The 21,422-nt window shown below is 34.6% G+C and overlaps 1 protein-coding gene across 1 annotated transcript in view; it reads left to right on the forward strand.

The window, feature by feature from the left end:
- CDK17 (cyclin dependent kinase 17) overlaps positions 1–21,422 on the forward strand; it is a 110,243-nt gene that overhangs the window by 68,244 nt on the left and 20,577 nt on the right. The window contains exons 3-6 of the mRNA XM_055336490.1: positions 2,741–2,905; positions 7,900–8,033; positions 11,688–11,813; positions 21,216–21,272. Of these exons, the coding sequence (XP_055192465.1) occupies positions 2,741–2,905; positions 7,900–8,033; positions 11,688–11,813; positions 21,216–21,272 (482 nt within the window). The remainder of the gene's footprint in view (positions 1–2,740; positions 2,906–7,899; positions 8,034–11,687; positions 11,814–21,215; positions 21,273–21,422) is intronic.

The raw sequence follows: 21,422 nt of genomic DNA on the forward strand, positions 1-21,422 counted from the left end.
ATTATCAAGCTCGGAAAATTAATACTGGAAGTGTGAGTATAGTTTTGTGCCATTGTATCATGTGTAGATTCATATAACCATGACTGCAGTCAGGATAAGGAGGTATTCCATTACCACAAAGACATCCCTCTCATGCTACCTCTTTATAGTTATTCCACCTCTTATCTCCCACCATCCCTGAGCCCTCAGAGTGGTATTTTTAAAACATGAGTGAAATCATATTACTACCTGCTTCCAAGCTACCATAACTGATTCTAATCTCAGAATAAAATTTGAACTTTTATGGTTACCTACAAACCTGCTTATCTCTCTGACCTCACTAAATAACATATGTGTACTACAGCTACACTTGCCTTCTTTGTGTTCCTTTAACACAGAGTTTTCAGAGTTTGACCCCTGGACCAGCAACCTCAGCATCACCGAGAATTTGTTAGAGATGCAAATTTCGGATTCCATGTCAGACCTACTGAGAGTCAGGAGGTCTGGAAGGTTGGGCCCAGCAGTCTTGTATTTTAATACCGAAACTTGCTAAAATTTGATGACTGCTGCTCTAGGAAGTCAAACTCCTGCCACGTGTTAACTCTTGCAGTAGCTTTACCCTCTGTCTGGGATATTTTTTAACTTAGATTGACTCTTTCTTGCATTTGTATCTCTGTCAAAAATACTTCTGCAGAGAAAACTTTACTCAGTATTCATTGTAAAATAGGCACTCCTTTATATTCTATCATATCTCTCTTTTGCATATTGCCTATCACTGATATTTTTCTTTTTTTAAGATTTTATTAGCAAGAAGGCCAGCTTTAGCCAGGTAAGGGCAGAGGAAGAAACAGACTCCCTGCTGAGCAGGGAACCTGACACAGGGCTCAATCCCAGGACCCTTGGGATCATGATGTGGGCTAAAGGCAGATGCTTATCCAACTGAGCCACCCAGGTGCCCTGATATTTTTCTTATTCGTTAGTTTCTTATTTGTTTCCCCTCCATAAAATCTTAACAGCCTTAGAGAGTAGTATTTTGCTTGTTTTGTTCACCTGTTGATGCCCAGGACCTGGAATAGTAGGCACACAATAAATAAATGTCCACTGAATAATTGAATGTTTTTATGATCTTTTTAAGCTATATTCCTCAAGACTGTAAAGCTTTAATCCCCAGGATAACTTTACAGAGTGACTAAAACATGTTGTCTATAGGCAGAATATATATGTATTTTATTATTATTCCAGATATGGAATATTATAACATAGAGGAAAGTTTTAAATATGTTCTAGCCTATATCTTACACTGTTTGACTGTTTCATTTTTGCATTTGTATTATATATTTCCTCTGCATTCATTATTAAATCATTGGTTATTTTACTAAGCTTAAGATCCCTTAAATCCTTGATCAGCCAGCTACCACCAAGGAATGTACAGGCCATGGGACACTTTAGACAGGCATTATCTGTTACTAGTTAGGTACTTTTCCTTTTTCCAGTTTGGTGTTTTACCAAAATTAGATAACCTGAGTTCTGTTTGACCCCCAAGGACCCTTTGGGTCATCCTCCTTCTCCCATCTTCTTTTATGCAGCCATTATCAGTAGAGGTGTGAGTCATAAAGTCTTCTTGTTCTTTGTGTCTCATAAACCTTTTCAGGTAGGGGAAATACCCACATCAGGAGATACTCTTGCTTCTGATTATCAACTACAAAAGAAGAGCTGGTTCCATTTTAGAGGAGAAGATATTCAGAGAAGCCTAGTTCCTGTTCCTTTAAAATTCCTTGATTACTACCAGTAAAACATAATTCTAATACAAAAGACTATTTGTCATAGAAGAATGTATCATGTCCTTAACCTATTTTAGAGCTCTTACTTAGAGGTGGAAAGGAATCCTGAGATTCCTCATAAGCATTACAAAACAGGATTTCGCCTGTTTTGTATATAATTACAATTAAATAAATTTTAAGGTTTATATTTTTTAAATGTTTCTGCTTGTGTATACATCTGTAATTTCTTTAAAAAGCAAAAACCTTGGGCAACCCGGGTGGCTCAGCAGTTTAGCGCCGCCTTCAGTCCAGAGTGTTGTCCTGTCCTGGAGACCCGGGATCAAGTCCCACATCGGGCTCCCTGCATGGAGCCTGCTTCTCCCTCTGCCTGTGTCTCTGCCTCTCTCTCTCTCTCTCTCTCTGAACAAATAAATAAAATCTTTAAAAAAAATAATAAAAAGGGAAAACCTCTTTATATTGAAAGTCCTAAATTTTGGGTAATAAATTTCAGAACCTCTATTTTGATCTGTGCTTAACTACTTCTGTGTTTAACCATTAACTGACGTACCTTTTGAATGTATAGCAAATAGGCACATAAATTCATTCAGGCCAGGACCATGTCGTTTATATACTCTAGCATGCCTAATTATAAGGGATATTTGAGGCAGTTAGTAAATGTACAGTAGTTTGGAAATAAGCTTGAGATACATTAAAATAAGCAAATGGTTGAAATCTGTGGACTGTATTAGTAGTTTTATGATTGCTAACCAATTTTGGTTATTTCCAAAAGTGGATATTTAAGTGATTAGACTACTTTCAAATATTAAAGTGTTTTCTATAGAAATTATTTAATTCTGCTTCTTTGTATAGATAGCCAAAGAACTCTTAAATGTTACTAATCTCATAAACCTTTTGTTTTCTGTTTTGCTTTCTCAATCCTTCTCATGTGATCCTGGATCTTGGGCTGCTAATGGAATGATTTTGGATACTGTGAACCACAGAGCCTATTGTGAAGAATGGCAGGCCTCCAACCTCTCACAGTATGCATTCCTTCCTTCACCAGTACACAGGGTCCTTCAAGAAGCCCCCATTGCGGAGACCACATAGTGTTATTGGAGGAAGCCTTGGATCCTTCATGGCAATGCCCAGAAATGGAAGCAGATTAGGTAATTTAATGGCCTTTTTTTTTTTTTTTAATTTTCTTACTGTAGATCATATACATAGCTATTGTTAGAGTTGTATGGAAGTCAGCTAGCCTTCATTATGTGATTTTTTTTGTAAACTAAAAAGTTGAAAATAACAGAGATAGCAGAAAGAAGGCTCTATCTACAGAGGTATTAGTGCTGACACTACAGAGGAGTAACATTTGAAAACCTATCCATCAGGAAAAAAACAAAACCCTTAGGAAATGGATGCATAATTTCAAGATGAAATCATGAAGATCGTGCTTAATTTAGGGTCTTACCATAGTAATTCCAGATCATCGCCGTACAAGAGCCCAGTGCAGTGATTTGTATACATGAATGTCACCTGAGCTGCTATTCTTATATCACTATGTCATTCTAAATATTTAGGAAAGATACATACCTGCAAGTTTCTGTTTATTTCTCTGGTCTTTTTTCATAGCATCTTACTATCGTGTTTTTATTTTTATATTTTTAAAAGGTATTTTTAAAGATTTTATTTATTTATTTGAGAAAGAGCACATGAGCTAGGGGATGGGTAGACAGAGAGGGAAAAACAGACTCCCCACTGAGCAGTGGGCCAGATATGTGGGACTCGGTCCCTGGATCGCGGGATCATGACCAGAGTCAAAGGCATATGCTTAAGTCAAAGGCATATGCTTAATGAACTAAGCCCCTCAGGTGTCCCTATGTTTTGATTTTTAAAATCCATTTAAGGGCAGCCCGGGTGGCTCAGTGGTTTAGCGCTGCCTTTCAGTCCAGGGTGTGATCCTGGAGACCCGGGATCGAGTCCCACATCGGGCTCCCTGCATGGAGCCCGCTTCTCCCTCTGCCTGTGTCTCTGCCTCTCTCTCTCTCTCTCTCTCTCTCTCTCTCTCTCTGTGACTATCATAAATAAATAAAAATTTAAAAATATTATTAAAAAAATAATTTAAGAAAAAGATTTTATTTATTCATAAGAGACACACACAGAGAGAGAGAGAGAGAGGCAGAGACACAGGCAGAGGGAGAAGCAGGCTCCATGCACTGGGAGCCCAATGTGGGATTCGATCCCGGGTCTCCAGGATCGTGCCCTGGGCCAAAGACAGGCGCTAAACCGCTGCGCCACCCAGGGATCCCAATAAATAAAATCTTTTAAAAAAAATAAAATCCATTTAAGCATAATGATTTTATAGTCTCATGACATAAGTTTCTAAGGCTTTTATTTTGCCACTTGCTTATCTGCTTCCTTTGCCATGGTAGGTTATTTACTCATGTGTTTTGTTAACTTGAGGAATATGAGATTTTGAGTTTTGTTAATATGAGGAATATAGAGTGGGGTTCTATCTGTGGGAGAAATGTAGGTCACCTTTATCCCTGCAGATGTAACTTTGTGGAATGGTGTGCTGGAATTGGCTCACACTGGTTCATGAGAGATGATTGTTAAATTTTCAGGAGTTTTGCAAGCTGGTTGTTAAATATAGCCATTATTAAAATTTAAATGTTAAAAACCTATAATTAAGTAAGCTAATTAAAAACAAAAGTAATGAATCTTTAAAGATCATTATTTCCAAAGTATTTTACTACACTATTACCTCTGCTTTTGGGGTTATTTCTGTTTTATAGCCAAAATTTTATGTAGTGGTATGTACATTTCTTCCCAACTGTATGCTTGGTGTTGGTCATGTTGTAGCTTGAAGTTGACCATGAAGGGAGTATTTATTTACCCCACCGAAATTGGAAAACATTCAGATCAGGACTTGGTTTATTGTTTTGTTGTCTAGTGGGGATTGGCAAACTTTTATGCAAAGGGCCAGATTGTAAATTTTTCAGGTTTTGTAGGCCACGTATGCTTTCTGTTGCATATTTTTCTGCTTTTTAAAAATAACTCTTTAAAGAAGCAGAAAATATTTTTACCTTAGGAGCCATACAAAAACAGGTCACCTTTGCTGATATTTGGTCTGAATTTAAGAAAGTAATATTGAAAATGTTAGTAATGCATATTCATTTTAACAGTGTGTTATATTTGTAACTTTTACACTTGTGAATGGCACAAAATTGAGCCATTTGAGAGGTACATATTCTTCTAGTATACAAAAACTATTACCTTGAGCAAAGAGGTTGTTCACACCATTGACAAATGAGTGAAGTTTTGACATAAGCCTTCCTTGTTTAACTTTTATCTTATTAGTGGAAGTAAAAATACTGATACTCATGTTGGAACTACACTTGTTTGTTAATGACATGAACAATTTCTTGGTTGAATCAGATGGTACTCAAGTATTTATTTATATATAGTCTGAGATGAATGTGCTCCTTTGTAGTCCTTGTGCAGTAGAACAGATTTAATTATGCCCTTTATAGGACTTTGAAAGTCTTGTCTTTTCTTTAGGACGCTCTCACTTGCACCTCAGACACCTGACACTTCTTTAATCCCAGTGTGGCAGCTAAACTCCAACACCTTCTTACCAAGATCAACAGCTCCTCCCTGAGAGAGTGACAGACTCAATTTATGCATAACAGCTTTTGGCCCTCAGTTCTCTCTTTGTCTCTGCTTCCTGAGTACTATGCACATATTCTTGCAAACTCAGCTATATATTTTAAAGTATTATTACATTTTATTCAACATTTCCTTGAGGAAGAAAGTTTTCAGATTTTGCCAGAAAAAAGAAGACCTGGTTAAATTATCTTTAATATATTTTTTAAAGATTTTATTTATTTATTCATGAGAAACACACACACACACACACAGAGAGAGAGAGAGAGAGAGAGAGAGAGAGAGAGACAGGCAGAGGGAGAAGTAGGCTCCATGCAGGGAGCTTGATGTGGGACTCAATCCCAGGACTCCAGGATCAGGCCCTGCGCTGAAGGCAGTGCTAAACCGCTGAGCCACGTGGGCTGCCCCATCTTTAATATTTTAAAAGTGTAACAGAAAAGAATCCTTGGCCTCAGATATGTTACCAGCAGATTAGGATTTAGTTATCAACACATTGAATTTTATTCCCCAGTTAATTTTTTGTTTAGATTTTAATATAAAATTTCTCCAGAAATCTTTATGTAATTGAAGTATATTCTTAAATTACATATCAATCTATTAAAAACCATCATATTTGCAACTGCTTATCATTGTGAGTAGGGATTTTCTCAATAATGTGTTTTCAAGGGACACGTGGGTGGCTCAGTTGGTTAATCATCTGACTCTTGATTTTGGCTCAGGTCAGGAACTCAGGGTCATGAGGTCAAGCCCTCCCCCAACCCCCTGCCTGGTTGGGCTCCGAGCTGGGTGTGGAGTCTGCCTAAGATTATTTCCCCCTTTGCCTCCCTGTTCCCCGCTCCTACACATGTATTTTCTCTTTCTAAAAAGAAAATAATGTGTTATCAAGACAAAAAAAAATTTAAGGAATTCTAAGACTGATTTGGATAAGATCCTTTGGTTCATTTTTTTGTTAAAAAGTTCCCATTTTCATAAGCAAATATTCATTAAAAATACAAACTTGTAACTATAAAATACTACTTTGTTTTACATATTGGTATTTCATATAACATTTCATTTGAAAGAAAAGGTGCAGTTATCTAGAACATTCTTTGATTTTTAGTTAATAGTCAATTTATTGGATTATTTTTTGAGCACCTTCTAAATGCCAGGCACTTTGTTAAGTTTGGGGAATACTAAAGTGAATGAGCTAAATCCTGCCCCAAGGGATCTCATAACTTGCTATAAAATCATATGAAACCAAAAAATGCACTTCAGTGCAGTAGATGTGGTAAGTGTGGGCACAATAGTCATCTGTGTCTGAGTGTAGAAAAGATTTCACTGATGACAAATGAACATAGTTTTGAAAAATAAGTATGAGTTTACCAAATTGGTAAATTGGGGAAAGGCATCTCTTATGAATAAAAGAAAGAGGAGAAAGTGTGTTGTGTTAAAACATTCTAGCATGAAGCAATATGATACTTCTTGGGGAATGAATAATTGTATAAAGAAAAACAGTGGTAAGAAATGTGTTTGAGATCTAGCATTTGTTTCTGCTGGGCAACTCTTGCTAGATGAATTACAGGATGATTGACAAACACAAATGTAAGCAGGTATACAAGTTTGTTTTTAATGTATTTCCAGATGGAATTAATCTTCCTCCTCTTTACTCCCATTTAACTTTTATCATTAATTAGAAAACAAAAACAAAAATCACCACTTTGATAATTTAAATATGTTTTTGCCTGTTTCTATAGTTAAATAGGTAATCACTGAATACTTTTTGAATTATTCTTTTATTTTTAACACTGTGGAGAGGGGAAGCTGCATTAGTGGCTTTAAAAAATGTTTTTAAAGAATATTCAAAGAAGTAGATCATTTGGCTATAGACTCAGCATATTACTTTACAGAAAAAATACTAAACTAAATAAAAGGCTAAAGATCAGGTTTCTATTTTAGCTCTGCCTCTGAGCTGTGTAACCTTTGAAAATCATTTAACCTTTCAAAGTCTCAGTTCCCAGATCTAGAAAATGAGAGAACTAAGTAATCCTTATGTTATTTCCAGTCTGTAATTTTATTATTCAGCTCCTGATAATAACTTGGTTGTTAATTTTTTTTCATATTTTTCATAATCTCAAGAGTGTGAAAGGTTTGTCACTACTGTTTCAAGACATCTGAGTTCTATTTTGCTCTATTAGCTACGCACCTAGAGCAGCAGAATGTAGAATGATTTTTTTTTCTTTTTTAAGATTTTATTTATTTATTCATGAGAGACACAGAGAGGCAGAGACACAGGCAGAGGGAGAAGAGGGCCCAAGGTGGGACTCAATCCCAGGACTCTGGGATCACGCCCCAAGCGGAAGGCAGACACTAAGCCACTGAGCCACCTAGGCATCCCGAGAATGTAGGATGATTTTTGTGTGTTGGCTGCCTATATCTTATTTGTAGAGATAATAAATTGTGTGATATAGTAGTGTATAAAATATATCTTTGAAGATAAATTATGTTTCCTTTTGTGACACAGATATTGTTCATGAAAATCTAAAAATGGGATCAGATGGTGAGAGTGACCAAGCTTCTGGGACATCATCTGATGAAGTACAGTCACCTACGGGCGTTTGTCTTAGAAATCGTATACATAGACGAATTTCAATGGAGGTAATGATACACCCGCATATATGTGTTTGTATAAATACATATACACATCAAACAGTAAATGCCCATTGGAAAATTTTCATGAAGGCAAATGACATTTTAAGAAAATTGTTTCTCTGCATTAGTAAAAAAAATAGCCTTGTGAATATTTCCTTTCTTCTAGTTATCTACTATTCCAAGGGAAATCTACATTAATTATATTTAACATTCTGCAGAACACATATAGAATCTCTGTAAGAGAAATGTGAATTTTCAAAAATACTGGAAATTCAGAATGGTACTTTAGCATTTTTCTTTTCAGAAAATATGATTTTAATTCTATTTTTGAGGTTCATCCAGATACTTAATATTTATTTTATATTTTATTTCAGATTTTTAAAAAAGATTTTATTTATTTATTCATGAGAGATAGAGAGAGGCAGAGACATAGGCAGAGGGAGAAGCAGGCTCCATGCAGGGAGCCCGAGGTGGGACTCAATCCTGGGTCTCCAGGATCATGCCCTGAGCTAAAGATGCTCAACCACTGAGCCATGCAGGCATCCCTTATTTCAGATTTCAAACTGTGTACATAAAATAAGCACTACTTTTTTTTTGTTTTATATTATAAATAATGGATGTCATTGCCTTGATGGCTTATTATACCTACCAGTTTCTTTTTTTTTCTTTTTTTTTTTTTAATTTTTATTTACTTATGATAGTCACAGAGAGAGAGATAGAGGCAGAGACACAGGCAGAGGGAGAAGCAGGCTCCATGCACCGGGAGCCTGACGTGGGATTCGATCCCGGGTCTCCAGGATTGCGCCCTAGGCCAAAGGCAGGCGCCAAACCGCTGCGCCACCCAGGGATCCCTACCTACCAGTTTCTGTAGAACATATAAGTTATGTTTTCATGTAAAAGAATAGCTCAGGTATTACCTTGAGACCGAAGTTGATTATGAATGTTATTATTTCAGTATATACTACAGATTATAAAAGTTTCCTCCAAAACAATTGAAAGTGTTTTGAAGAATATTGTTATTTAAAAATAAATAATTTTAAAAAGAATATTGGGTTTTTTTGTTTTGTTTTTGGTACTTTTGAGTTGAGATTACAGTGCCTAGGTATCTGTCCCATTGGCTGATTGCATTTTCATTGATTAAAGATTGCTGCTAAATCAGTTAAAAAAACAGTATCAGTTTTCTAAATGACAAATTAATATTTTCAACTCTTGAGATCAACTTGCTATCCATATCACTATAATTATATTACAATAATAAAATATATTTATTTTTCTTCATATGTATAATTTTATCATGTTTAAAAAGTTTTTTTACTACTAGGATTTTTATTAGGATTTTTTTTTTTTTTTACTATTAGGACTTTACTATTGGGATTTTTATAAGGATTTTTTTTTTTTTTTAAACTCTTAGGACTTTCTCAGTCTTCACTGAGCTATATTTATTTTTTGCCCCAAAGGTGATAGTCCATTGATGATATTCTTTCTTTTGTATAATAGCTGAAAAGACTTCTTTCTTAACATCTTCTGCATCTTGCATACATATATATATATATATTCTTAAATGTTTTTGGATTCTGTATATACTTCTAGATAAGTTTTAAATATTTTGTTCTTATAATAATGTTATTTGATTTATTTGGGATTATGTAAAATGTAAAACTAATATGGGAGAACCATTATATTTTTATTATTTAGTCTTAGCATTTGGGAGTATGGTATATATTTCTATACTTGAGTCATATATCTCTCAGTAAATTTTTACATAATTCCTATACATCTCAATTTTCTTTTATACTATTATGGATAGTAAGGATTTATTTTTTATAGGATTTATGTTTCTTGGTGTGACAATATAGGCAAGATTCCCTTTTGAGTTTCTCCCAGTTCACATTTATAATTAAATGGAATAGAAATACCCCTTCCTTTTTTTTTTTTTTAAGAGCCACCCTTGTATCCCTGGAATAAATCCCACTTAATTGTGGCAAATGATATATATATATATATATATATATATATATATATATATATATATATATATATATATATATAAGCTCTATGCCCAGCATGGCCAGGCACTCCTGATTTTTTTTAATGTATTGTTGGATCTGATTTGCTAATGTTTTTTGTGGGATTTTTGCATATATGTTCAGAGATACTGGCTTATAGTTACTTTTTTTGTGGTGTTTTTATCTGGTTTTGGTATCAGGATAATGCCAGCCTCATAGAATGAATTTAGGAGGTTTCTTTCCTCTTCTATTTTTTTGGAGTAGTTTGAGAAGAATAGATATTAACTCTTGTTTAAATTTTTTTTTAATTTTTATTTATATATGATAGTCACAGAGAGAGAGAGAGAGATTGAGAGAGAGAGGCAGAGACACAGGCAGAGGGAGAAGCAGGCTCCATGCACCAGGAGCCCGATGTGGGACTCGATCCCTGGTCTCCAGGATCGCGCCCTGGACCAAAGGCAGGCGCCAAACCGCTGCACCACCCAGGGATCCCTCTTGTTTAAATTTTTGATGAGATTCATCTCTGAGACCAGTCTGGTCCAGAGCTTTTGTGTGTTGGAATTTTTTTGATAACTGACTGATTCAGTTTCATTGCTGGTAATTCTTGTTTTCAGATTTTCTTCCTCATTCAGTTTTGGGAAGTTGTTATATATGTTTCTAGGAATTTATCCATTTCTTCTGGGTTGTCCAGTTTGTTGGCTTATAATTTGTCATTAAATTCTCTTAAAATCCTTTGCTTTTCTGTAGTGTCGGTTGTTATTTCTCATCTTTCCTTTGATTTTGAGCCCTCTCCTTTTTTTTTTTTTTTTTGATAAGTCTGGCTAATGGTTTATCAGTTTTGTTGATCTTTTCTTTTTAAAAGATGTATTTATTTGAGAGAGAGCATGCACACTCGTGCATGCGGAGGGGAGGGGCAGACAGAGAGGAAGAGAATCTCAAGCAGACTCCCTGCTGAACACAGGGCCCTACACCAGGCTCTATCTCACCACCCTGAGATCATGACCTTAGTCAAAATCAAGAATCAGTGCTTAGCCAGCTGAGCCACCCAGTTGATCTTTTCAACAAACTAGCTCTTACTTTGATATGTTGTCTTTTTTTAAGTCTCTATTTCATTTATTTCTATTCTAATCTTTATTATTTCCTTCCTTCTAGGTTTGGGCATTGTTCTTTTTCTAGTTGCTTTATGTGTAAAGTTAGATTGTTTGAGATTTTTGTTGCTTTTTATTTCTTTCCATTGATATAGCAATAATAAAAGATTTCACTTGTCTCACCGTGTTGTATATAAAACCTTACAATACCTGTTTGGTTAGGTATTTAAACTGGTCACATTTTGTGGTAGTCTTTGCCTCTTCCGACATGGTATAATGTCTAAGTAAATTCCATGTGGAATTTACCAATGAAAGAACTCAGAAATAACTGGGTTGCAGAGTACCATTTCTGTAGAATTATGTTATATACTTTTGCTTACAGTAAATGTATTTGCATTCAGATATTATATATAATCAACAGGGTAACTTTGAAACTTTAATAAAACTTGTCACTTACCATTAATAAATAATATAGTAGAGCCCATGAACTCAAAAGTGAAATGCCTTTGTCTCTTCTATTTGTAGTTATCTATAAATACCTTTTTTTCCTTTTTATCTTTTTAAAGGACTTAAATAAGCGATTATCACTGCCTGCAGATATCAGAATACCTGATGGATATCTTGAAAAATTGCAGATAAACAGTCCACCGTTTGATCAACCAATGAGCCGAAGGTCTCGTAGAGCTTCTTTAGTAAGTTTTCAATCTCCTGTACCTATGCCATTAAATCTGTTTGAATATCTGTATGTAAACATTTTAGATTATTTTTTATATTTACTTTTTGAATAACTAAATTTTATTGTGTTGCTTTTTGGATTTTATTGTTTTCCAATTCTTTTGAATTTAAAGATGCATATTGCAATACAATTTAAGCTATATTCTGTCTTATTTTCTGAAGAAATTTTATTGATATAATTTAGAAGTATAGTATATATATTAGATATATAAATATATATAATACAAAAAAGAACGTAAACCATAATTGTATATAGCTCAATGTATTTTTTCAAAGTTAACATACCTGTGTAACTAGTCTCCAGATCAGTAAAAGAAAATTCCTCAAATCCCATAACTCCCTCCTGCCACCTCTCTGTTCACTTTCTGCTCACACTTCCTCAACTGTAGCCACATTCCTGCTTTCTAATGCCAAAGATTAGGTTACATATGTTTCCTATTGTTTTGGTTATATCATCCTTATAATTGTCTTACTATCTCAAAAGACTTTCTAAAATTTTCATTTACATTAGCATTCTTATTTTTAAAATGCTTTTGTGATTTCTGATTATTCATATTGAAACTTTTGAACTTTAATTATGACTATATAAATTACTAAAATACATTTTATACAAATACATAAATATGTGTATCTAAGTTTATATTATACAATATGCATGGAAGAATAGAGTATATATTCTGTTTTTGGCTGGCCTCTTTTGCTGAATATTATGCTCTTGTTTCATCTGGTTTATTCCGTATACTTATAGTTCATTTGTTCTTATTGTTGCATGGTATTCCATTGTATACTATACTTCATCCAGTCTCCTTTTGATGGACATTTAAATGTTTGGGTTGTTTTAGTTTTTAGTTAGTACCGAATAGTGGTTCTGTCATCATTCTTGTACGTGTATTTTGGTTAATGTGTGTAAGCATTTTTGTTGGGTGCATACCTAGGAGTGAAACTGTTGGATCTAATTGTGCATATATGTTCAGTTTTCCTAAACATTGTTAAAAGAGTTTCCAAAGTTATCATACCAATTTACACTCACATAAATATTTGATAATTGTTTATTCTCCTTAGCCAACTTTTGATATTGTCTTTTTTTAAAAAGAAAAATTTAAACTTTTTTGGTGAGTGTGTAGTGTGGTTTTACTTTGCATTTTTCTGATGACTAAGCTGAACACCTTTTTAATGTTTAATGGTATATTTAGATATACCTTCTTTTGTGATTTAACAGCTGAAGTCTGTTTTCTTTAGGGTTTTCTGCCTTTTTCTTACTGATTTATGAAAATTCTTTATATATTGTGAATAAAGAAACTGTGAATTATATGTCTTATAGATATCTTCTCCTAGCATTTAGCAACTGACCCTTGCAGTTGCAATAAACATTGCTGATTGAAAGGTCAGCTTTCCCTGTTGCAGTGTCACCTTTGACATAAGTTCAGGTGGTTGTGTATTAAGGATCTCTTATGGATGCCTCTAGCCCTATAGTAGAGGGGCACACAAAGTGCTGTGGGAGGGGATGGATGCCTGGGTGGCTCAATGATTTAGCGCCTGCCTTTGGCCCAGAGCATGATCCTGGAGTCTTGGGATTGGGTCCCACATCAGGCTCCCTGCATAGAGCTTGCTTTTTCCCTCTGCCTGTGTCTCTGCCCCCACCCACCACCCCCGTGTCTCTCATGAATTAAATAAATAAAATCTTAAAAAAAAAAAGCGCTGTGGGACAACAGAAGAGATAGCAAGTAGAATGGCTTTGCGTATCACAGACTTGCAGAGGAGATAGTACTTGAGCTGGCTCTAGGATGGGTAGGAACTTGTCAGGTTGACAATAAATAGAAGGGTATTCTAAGCAGAGGAAACTTGATGTATTAATACCCATAAGTATGAATGTAAGTATGTTGGGGAAATTATAACTGATATGAAGGGTAAATGTGGGATAATATTAAAGGATAGGGATTAAAAGAATAGGATAAATCCAGACCATAAAAAGCTTTGGCCATCAGGCCAGGCAAGGAGTCTGAACTTCATTCATCTCATGTAATGGACCTCAGAGTTTGATTTAAACAAGGGCTGATGAAACATTTTTGTTTCAGGACCATGTAAAGATAAAATAGGCGGGACCTCTGATACTCACCTGAACTTTGTGTCTGAAGAGCAATTGATGAGGATTCCTGAATTGCTAACAGTTGTTATTCTTTTTATATTTTATATCATGGAATGTTTTTATCCACCAAAAACTTCTGTTTGGTTACATATTCTAAAGAGTAAAATTACCTTATGCTGTATATAACATGAGCACATTGTTATTTAATATTCATCAGTGTATAATAAAGTAAAAATATAGTGCCAACTTGATTTTGGTATTATAGGTTATGGTCCTCATAGTTTTGCATCACTGCCTAAGACATTTTTATTTAAATAGCTTTGCCATTTGATTACCTCGTTGAAAGTGTTCTTTGGCTATCGATTTTTATCAAAGATTAGTGCTTAAGATAAATTTTGGAGCTATTTAATGTTCAGATTGAGATGAACAATATGATATATTCACATAATTCTTAAAACTGTCCCTTATGAGCTATCTTTTTCAGTCTGCACTAAATTAAGGAAAACAGTGCCCTCTAATGAATATTAAGTGATGGAGTTTTTATTGTGGTTGAGTATTCCTACCTAACTTCCTTGGTTTTTGATCTAAAGTGGTTTATGGATTTCAGATTAATTATACGAGCTGTGTTTTGGTTTCTACTAATGCACCCTTTTCATTATTCATCTGCCTTGCTAAACTAAACCATGGTCTCTTGTGAAGTATATTAGAAAATTATTCTTCACTACCTTAGGTTTAGGTATGAAGGTGGGGGAAGGGCTAGAGAATGGATAGAAAGGGGATGGGAAAAGAAATATATCCTTCACGTGTGTTAGAGCTCATGTTGCCGTGGATAATATATATATATATATTTTAAGGTTTATTTATTTATTTATTTTTATTTTTATTTTTTTAATAATTTTTTAAATTTTTTTTTTAATTTTTATTTATTTATGATAGTCACAGAGAGAGAAAGAGAGAGAGGCAGAGACATAGGCAGAGGGAGAAGCAGGCTCCATGCACCGGGAGCCCGATGTGGGATTCGATCCCGGGTCTCCAGGATCACGCCCCAGGCCAAAGGCAGGCGCCAAACCTCTGCGCCACCCAGGGATCCCAGGTTTATTTATTTTAGAGTGAGAGTGCACACGCTCATACAAGTGGGAGGTAGGGCAGAGGGAAGGCGAAAGAATCTCAGGCAGACTCAGTGCTACGCAAAGATCATGACCTGAACCAAAATGAAGAGTCAGATGCTTAAGCCACTGGGCCACCCAGGCATCTCTAGATAATAAACTCTTTATCTAAAAAAATAAAATGTTTTCAATATGAAATATAAAATTTTAACCTTTCTAAAACTATAAAACTTTGTTTTTGCTTATGCATTAGTAATATATAACAATATAGTAATAACATAAATCCTTTGCATAGGAATTAAGAAACCAATCACAATTCATTTCTGGTGAAAAGAGACTTACAATAGGATTAACTGGTTCTTCTATAAATTTATGATAATCATTATTGACCTCAAATGAAACCTGTTTTTCTTGGCTATCCTGTATTGTCTTTCTCTGTTTAATTCTTCCCCTCTCACTCTGCGCAGATGATCTCTTTGTGTGATAAAGAAGAGATAAGCCATTAACCAGAAACCTCCTTGTATTTTTTAATAACAAGCATGCAAATTTATCTATGCCCGTACTCATTCTGATCTTTCCTTCTTTTAATATTGAGAAATTGTCTTTCTTCTATCCCATCTCAGAATGCTTGAGAATATTTTTGTCATCCTGGTCCTTTCATATATGTTTAGTCTCTATCTTGACTAAATTCTTCCTATTTTTATTTAATAAACTTTTTACTTTAGAATAGTTTTAGACTTATTTTCTATACATTTCTTTAAATTTTTCTAATTTAAAAGATAATATTGAGTTCCCATACACATATCCAGTTACCACTATTAACATTTTTCATTACTTTAGTGTATTATAACTAAGGAAATCAGCATCTTGTACATTATTACTACTCTACACTATTCATTTCCCTAGTGTCCTTTTTTTGTCCCAGGATCCCATTTAGGACACCACATTACATTTAGTTATTATATCTCATATTAAAGATACTGGTTATTGAATTGATGAAGTGCTATATAATATTACTAATGGTTGATTAGAAATGAAATGTTCTAACTCTTAACATTGAAACATTAGATTAGTGGAAAGCCCACATACCAATAGTCAAGATTCGTTAGAGCATTGATTCACTTAGAATGATGGCATGCTCACTGGAAGTTCCATGAGCCTGTTAAGTGCAGCTCTAGTAGATTGAAAGTCTATATATGAAAATTTGCCTCATTATATTGTAATTAATAGGTTTTACACACTACAGAATCTACTTGTTCCTAACAGCAAGTTGGATTATTCAGTCATGGCTTGAGCAGTATTATATGTACTCCTTTCTTCTTTTTCTTTTTTTTTTTTTAAGATTTTATTTATGTATTCATGAGAGACGCACAGAGGCAGAGACATAGGCAGAGGGAGAAGCAGGCTCCCCATGGGGACCCCGATGTGGAACTCAATCCCAGGACCCCGGGATCACACCCTGAGCCAAAGGCAGACACTCAACCACCCAGACACCCCTCCTTTCATATTCCTAAGAGTAGGTAAGAAAGTAGTGTATCAAGTCCTGATGTCCCTTAGAGACAGTAAATATATTACGGAGTATGGAAGTGAGGCTTAAAATCCACTCACAATTTAGTTTACTTTTGTCATATTATGTACAGAATTAAGATAGTATCATACTGATAATAACAGCAATTTTTGGAAGACAAAATTACCAAGTGAAATAAAAGTTCTCAATCTGTTTTCTGTCCCAGACAATTCCTTCTTTCTTTTCTTTTTTTTTTTTTAAGATTTTATTTATTCATGAGAGGCGCAGAGAGAGAGAGAGAGAGGTAGAGACATAGGCAGAGGGAGAAGTGGGCTCTCTGCAGGGAGTCTGAAGCAGGACTCGATCCCAGGACCCCAGGATTATGACTCAAGCCAAAGGCAGACGCTCAACCACTGAGCCACCCAGGTGCCCCTGCCCAGGACATTTCTATCAGTCATGCTAACTCCATAATGGGAAATGGGTGTTCGAAAAAAAAATCTCCCTTCGTTCCCTATGTTTATTATGTATGCTTTGACTTTTAGGATGGCATGTATAGAACACTGGTTTTTAACCTCAGACTGCATTGCTAGCATGTTAATACGAAGGAGGGCACTTGTGATGAGCACTTGTAGATAAATTATATGTAAGTGATGAATCGCTAAATTCTCCTGAAGCCAATATTACACTGTATGTTAACTAGAATTTAAATAAAAACTTGAAAAAAAATCTTTAGAATTATGATACAGTGATTATGTTGGTAGAGCCAGAGTAATCCAGAAACCTCCCATAATGTTCAATACCACTTACAGGGTACGGTGAATTACAGGAAGGCTATTAAAAATTATAATTTATTTTGGATTTAAAAAAATTTTCATGTGGTTAGGCTTTAAGAGTCATCTGAATAGGAATTTGATTGGGGCTGCCAAGAAAGCCAGGTATTCTCTTGGAGCAATGAAATAACAGAAAAAATTATCTTTATTTGTTTGGAAAGTAGAATTAAGGAGGTTTTTATATTTTATTAAAATATAAAGTTGGTGTATTTGGGTGCCTCAGTTGCATAAGCATCTGACTCTTGATTTTGTCTCAGGTCATGATCTTGGGATTGTGAGATTGAGCTCCAAGTTGGGTTCTGAGCTCAGCAGAGAGTCTGCCTGAGGTCCTCTCCCTCACTCTCCCTCTCCCTCTCCCTCCCCTCCCCCCTTCTTGCTTGCACTCTTTCTCTGAAATAAATAAATCCTTAAAAAATAAAATATAAAGCTTAGTGTTCAATTCCTTTAGCTATTTCTGCTTTTACAAAACTTTTAAAATATTGTAAAATAATCTAATGATGGAACTTAGTCTAGATTGTGAATGCATGAAAGCGGGAATCCTTTCTGTCTTCACTATATCCCCAGTACCTAACATTGTACTTGGTAAATGAATAAATGAGCTTTGTCCTCTGTCCTCTGAATAATTTCTGTAGGAGAACATGTCAACAAGCTAGTCATTATATCTATTGTTAATCTTGTCATGTTCAGCAGATAAAAATGCAAGCAAATTTTTCTAAAAATTCCATTTAAAGATTCAGTAAGTAATATTTAGATATAATTATTAAAGCCTTAAGGCTGGAAATTATTAAATGAGGTGGTTACAGTTTATTCTGGCAAATAATTCACTAGTATAACTATGCCTTTTTTCTGAATTCTCTGCCTGCCTGCATGATGAAATTCAATAATGCTCTTTATCATATAGATTGATTATTCAAATTTAAATTCAACTTTATAGTACAGTATTGCCTTTGTTTTAAAAAACAAACTTTCAGCATATTTTAATGATCTCACTAAATGTCATTCTCTGAAGAATGAGTTTGTTATGTTAGTATTTGATCATCCCTTATATACTTCATATGATACAGTAATCTCTGTAACATTTTTATCTTTACAATCTTGAATTTTTGGTCTACTTACATACTCTTTAAAGCAAATATCAGCATTTTTATCATAGCCACTGAACCATTGGCCAAAATATATTAGGTGTTTTAAGGGAGTACCAATATTTATTTACTTAAGATAAAAAAATGAATAAGAAAATTTCCCAACTCCTGAAAAGAAAAAGTTTCTAGCTTGCGGTCATATTTTTCTTTGTGGTTCTCATTATTATAGATAATATTTTTTTCAGGGACTTCATTGTTTTGTTTATATTAGTTTCCATTTATTATCAATATATTATTTTCCCCTTCATTTAAGATATGACACTAGACTTAAAATTCATGGCAAAAGTGCAGTAGTTCCATATTTGTGAGTTTAATGAATTCTAGAGATAGGTATAAGAAAAGTGACACATTCTACCATAGTTGATGTGACCCTGGCAGTTAGTGTTTTTTCAAAGTAGTTATTTAAGATACTGTCTAAATAAGCTGTAAACAAAACATACATATACTAAAAGATTATTTAGGATCAGGGTATTTGCCACATTTTCCCTATTAAAGTTAAAAGACGTGGGGCAGCCTGGGTGGCTCAGCAGTTTAGCGCTGCCGTCAGCCCAGGGCCTCGTCTTGGAGACCCGGGATTGAGTCCCACGTCGGGCTCCTGCATGGAGCCTGCTTCTCCCTCTGCCTGTGTCTCTGCCTCTCTCTGTGTGTGTCTTTCATGAATAAATAAATAAAATCTTTAAAAAAACAAACTCCATTTGTACTTGGAAAGTGTTATCTATTGTGAATACTACTTTAATATTCTGCATAGTTACTGATAATAGAAAACAAGGATTTAGTACCTCAGAGTCACATATAAGACGGAGCACATGAGTAGATGGTGTGTGATGGTTCCAGAATCTCATTTTTTAAGTAAAATTGTTTGAAAGTACCACATAGTGCGAAAAGTCTTAAAGAGTGCAAAAAGAAATTTTAGAGTCATCTGTTATTTGATCATAGTCATCCACCTATGATCAAAGCTTTTATTAGTTTAGCAAAATTGAATTAAGTACTATACAGTTTTCCTCGTGGCTTTTAACATGATGTAAGTCATTGTAACAAAAGGATAAAAACAATATGTCAACTATACTAAAAACAATAAAATGTAATTTGAGAAAAAGATACCATTCTATTTGAGGGATTTGTGCCGTTTTTGGCCTTTCAAATTTGGCAAGTGATTTTAAGTCAAATTTTCGAGTATTATTTTTATTTTATTCAACACCTCTGGAAAAATTGCATATTTGAGCCTTCAGAATTGGACTAAAACATAGTATTTAAGGATCCATTATTATTTATACAACTTTGAGAGCTGAGATCATGTATAAAAGAACATTGTTTCCTTTCATTGGCTATTCATTTAAAGGCATGAGCACAGCTCTCAATGAGAATCGAATCTCTTTAAATATTGCCTTTTTCACTATGTACGAAGGAGTATGAAAAAGTACGAGAAGGCAATTTTAAGAAAATTCTTACTCGCCTCTATTTGTTAACCTTTTTTTTTTTGTCGCTGCTCTCTCAATCCCTAAGTTTTCATCTCTATATTTTTTTCTTTTTTCTTAAATCTTTAGTGTTGAGGTTTTTTGGTTTTAGTTTTTAAATATTGTTTCTGTTATATATTTGAATGTATTCCATCTACCTCATTTATTGACTCCATACAAAATGAGGCACACAAGCTCAAGGTTTAAAAGCAGTGATTTTGAGAACTCACTTTTAAAGACTTTTTAGGGCCGGCCTGGGTGGCTCAGCGGTTTAAGCACCTGCCTTCCACCCAGGGCATGATCCTGGAGTCCCAGGATTGAGTCCCAGGATCGAGTCCCAGGATCGAGTCCCAGGATCAAGTCCCAGGATCAAGTCCCACGTCAGACTCCCTGCATGGAGCCTGCTCCTCCCTCTGCCTGTGTCTCTACCTCTGTGTGTGTGTGTGTGTGTGTGTGTGTGTGTGTGTGTCTATCATGAATAAGTAAATAAAATCTTTAAAAAATAAATAAAGACTTTTTGGGAGATGGGGGGGAGGGGTTGTCAGATTTAGATGTACTGCTTCTGTGTTAGTTTCCTGAGCCATAATGGAGTATGACTTGCAATGGTCTTTTTCATTACATTTTGGTTAGAAAACCTGAAACAAATAATAGTTTGTTGTTTGCAGGCCTTCCAAGGGAAGTCAAAGATTGGTAGAGGAAAGTATGTAGGAAAATTACTTATTTTGCAGTTTTGCTAAAAAGAAAATCACGTAATTGTCTTTTGTAAAATTCTTTAGTATCTTAAAATGACTGTGGTGTCTTAAAAAGCTCAGGGCCTTAAAACATTTTTTCATAGCAGAATGTTAACCAATCTATATAAAAAGATGGTTTGGCAGTTTTAATTGTGAACTTTGATATTTTTGAACCTTTGAATGTTCTAACATTGAGTGTATTTTAAAACTTGACAGATGTTCAACAATTTAATTATAATCAGATTTATCTATTTCAAGACACTCTTCAGAGTGAGAACGTTTCAGAAATTGAGGAAGAGGGGTACCTGGTTGGCTCAGTTGGTAGGGCATGCAACTCTTGATGTCAGAGTCATAAATTCAAGCCCTATGTTGAGTGTGGAGCTTACCTTAAAAGAAATAATAAAGTGCACTCCTTTAAGAAAAGGAATAATGTTTAAAAAGAAATTGAAGAAGAGATGGATTGAAATTTTAAGAACACTAAACTTAAAATTGTTTGCTTTCAGTCAGAAATTGGGTTTGGAAAAATGGAAACTTACATCAAATTGGAAAAGCTTGGAGAGGTAAGCAAATACTTTTTTCAAAAATATAACACACCTTCTTTTTCTTGTTTGTTATCTAAACTCCACAATTAGTTCACAGTTTTTACCAACCTAGAAAAAAAATGTAAGCACCATTGTCTAAAAGACTGTATCTTATACTGAAAAGGTAAC

Source organism: Nyctereutes procyonoides, unplaced genomic scaffold (genome assembly GCF_905146905.1).
Source record: "Nyctereutes procyonoides isolate TBG_1078 unplaced genomic scaffold, NYPRO_anot_genome, whole genome shotgun sequence".
NCBI lineage: Eukaryota > Metazoa > Chordata > Mammalia > Carnivora > Canidae > Nyctereutes > Nyctereutes procyonoides.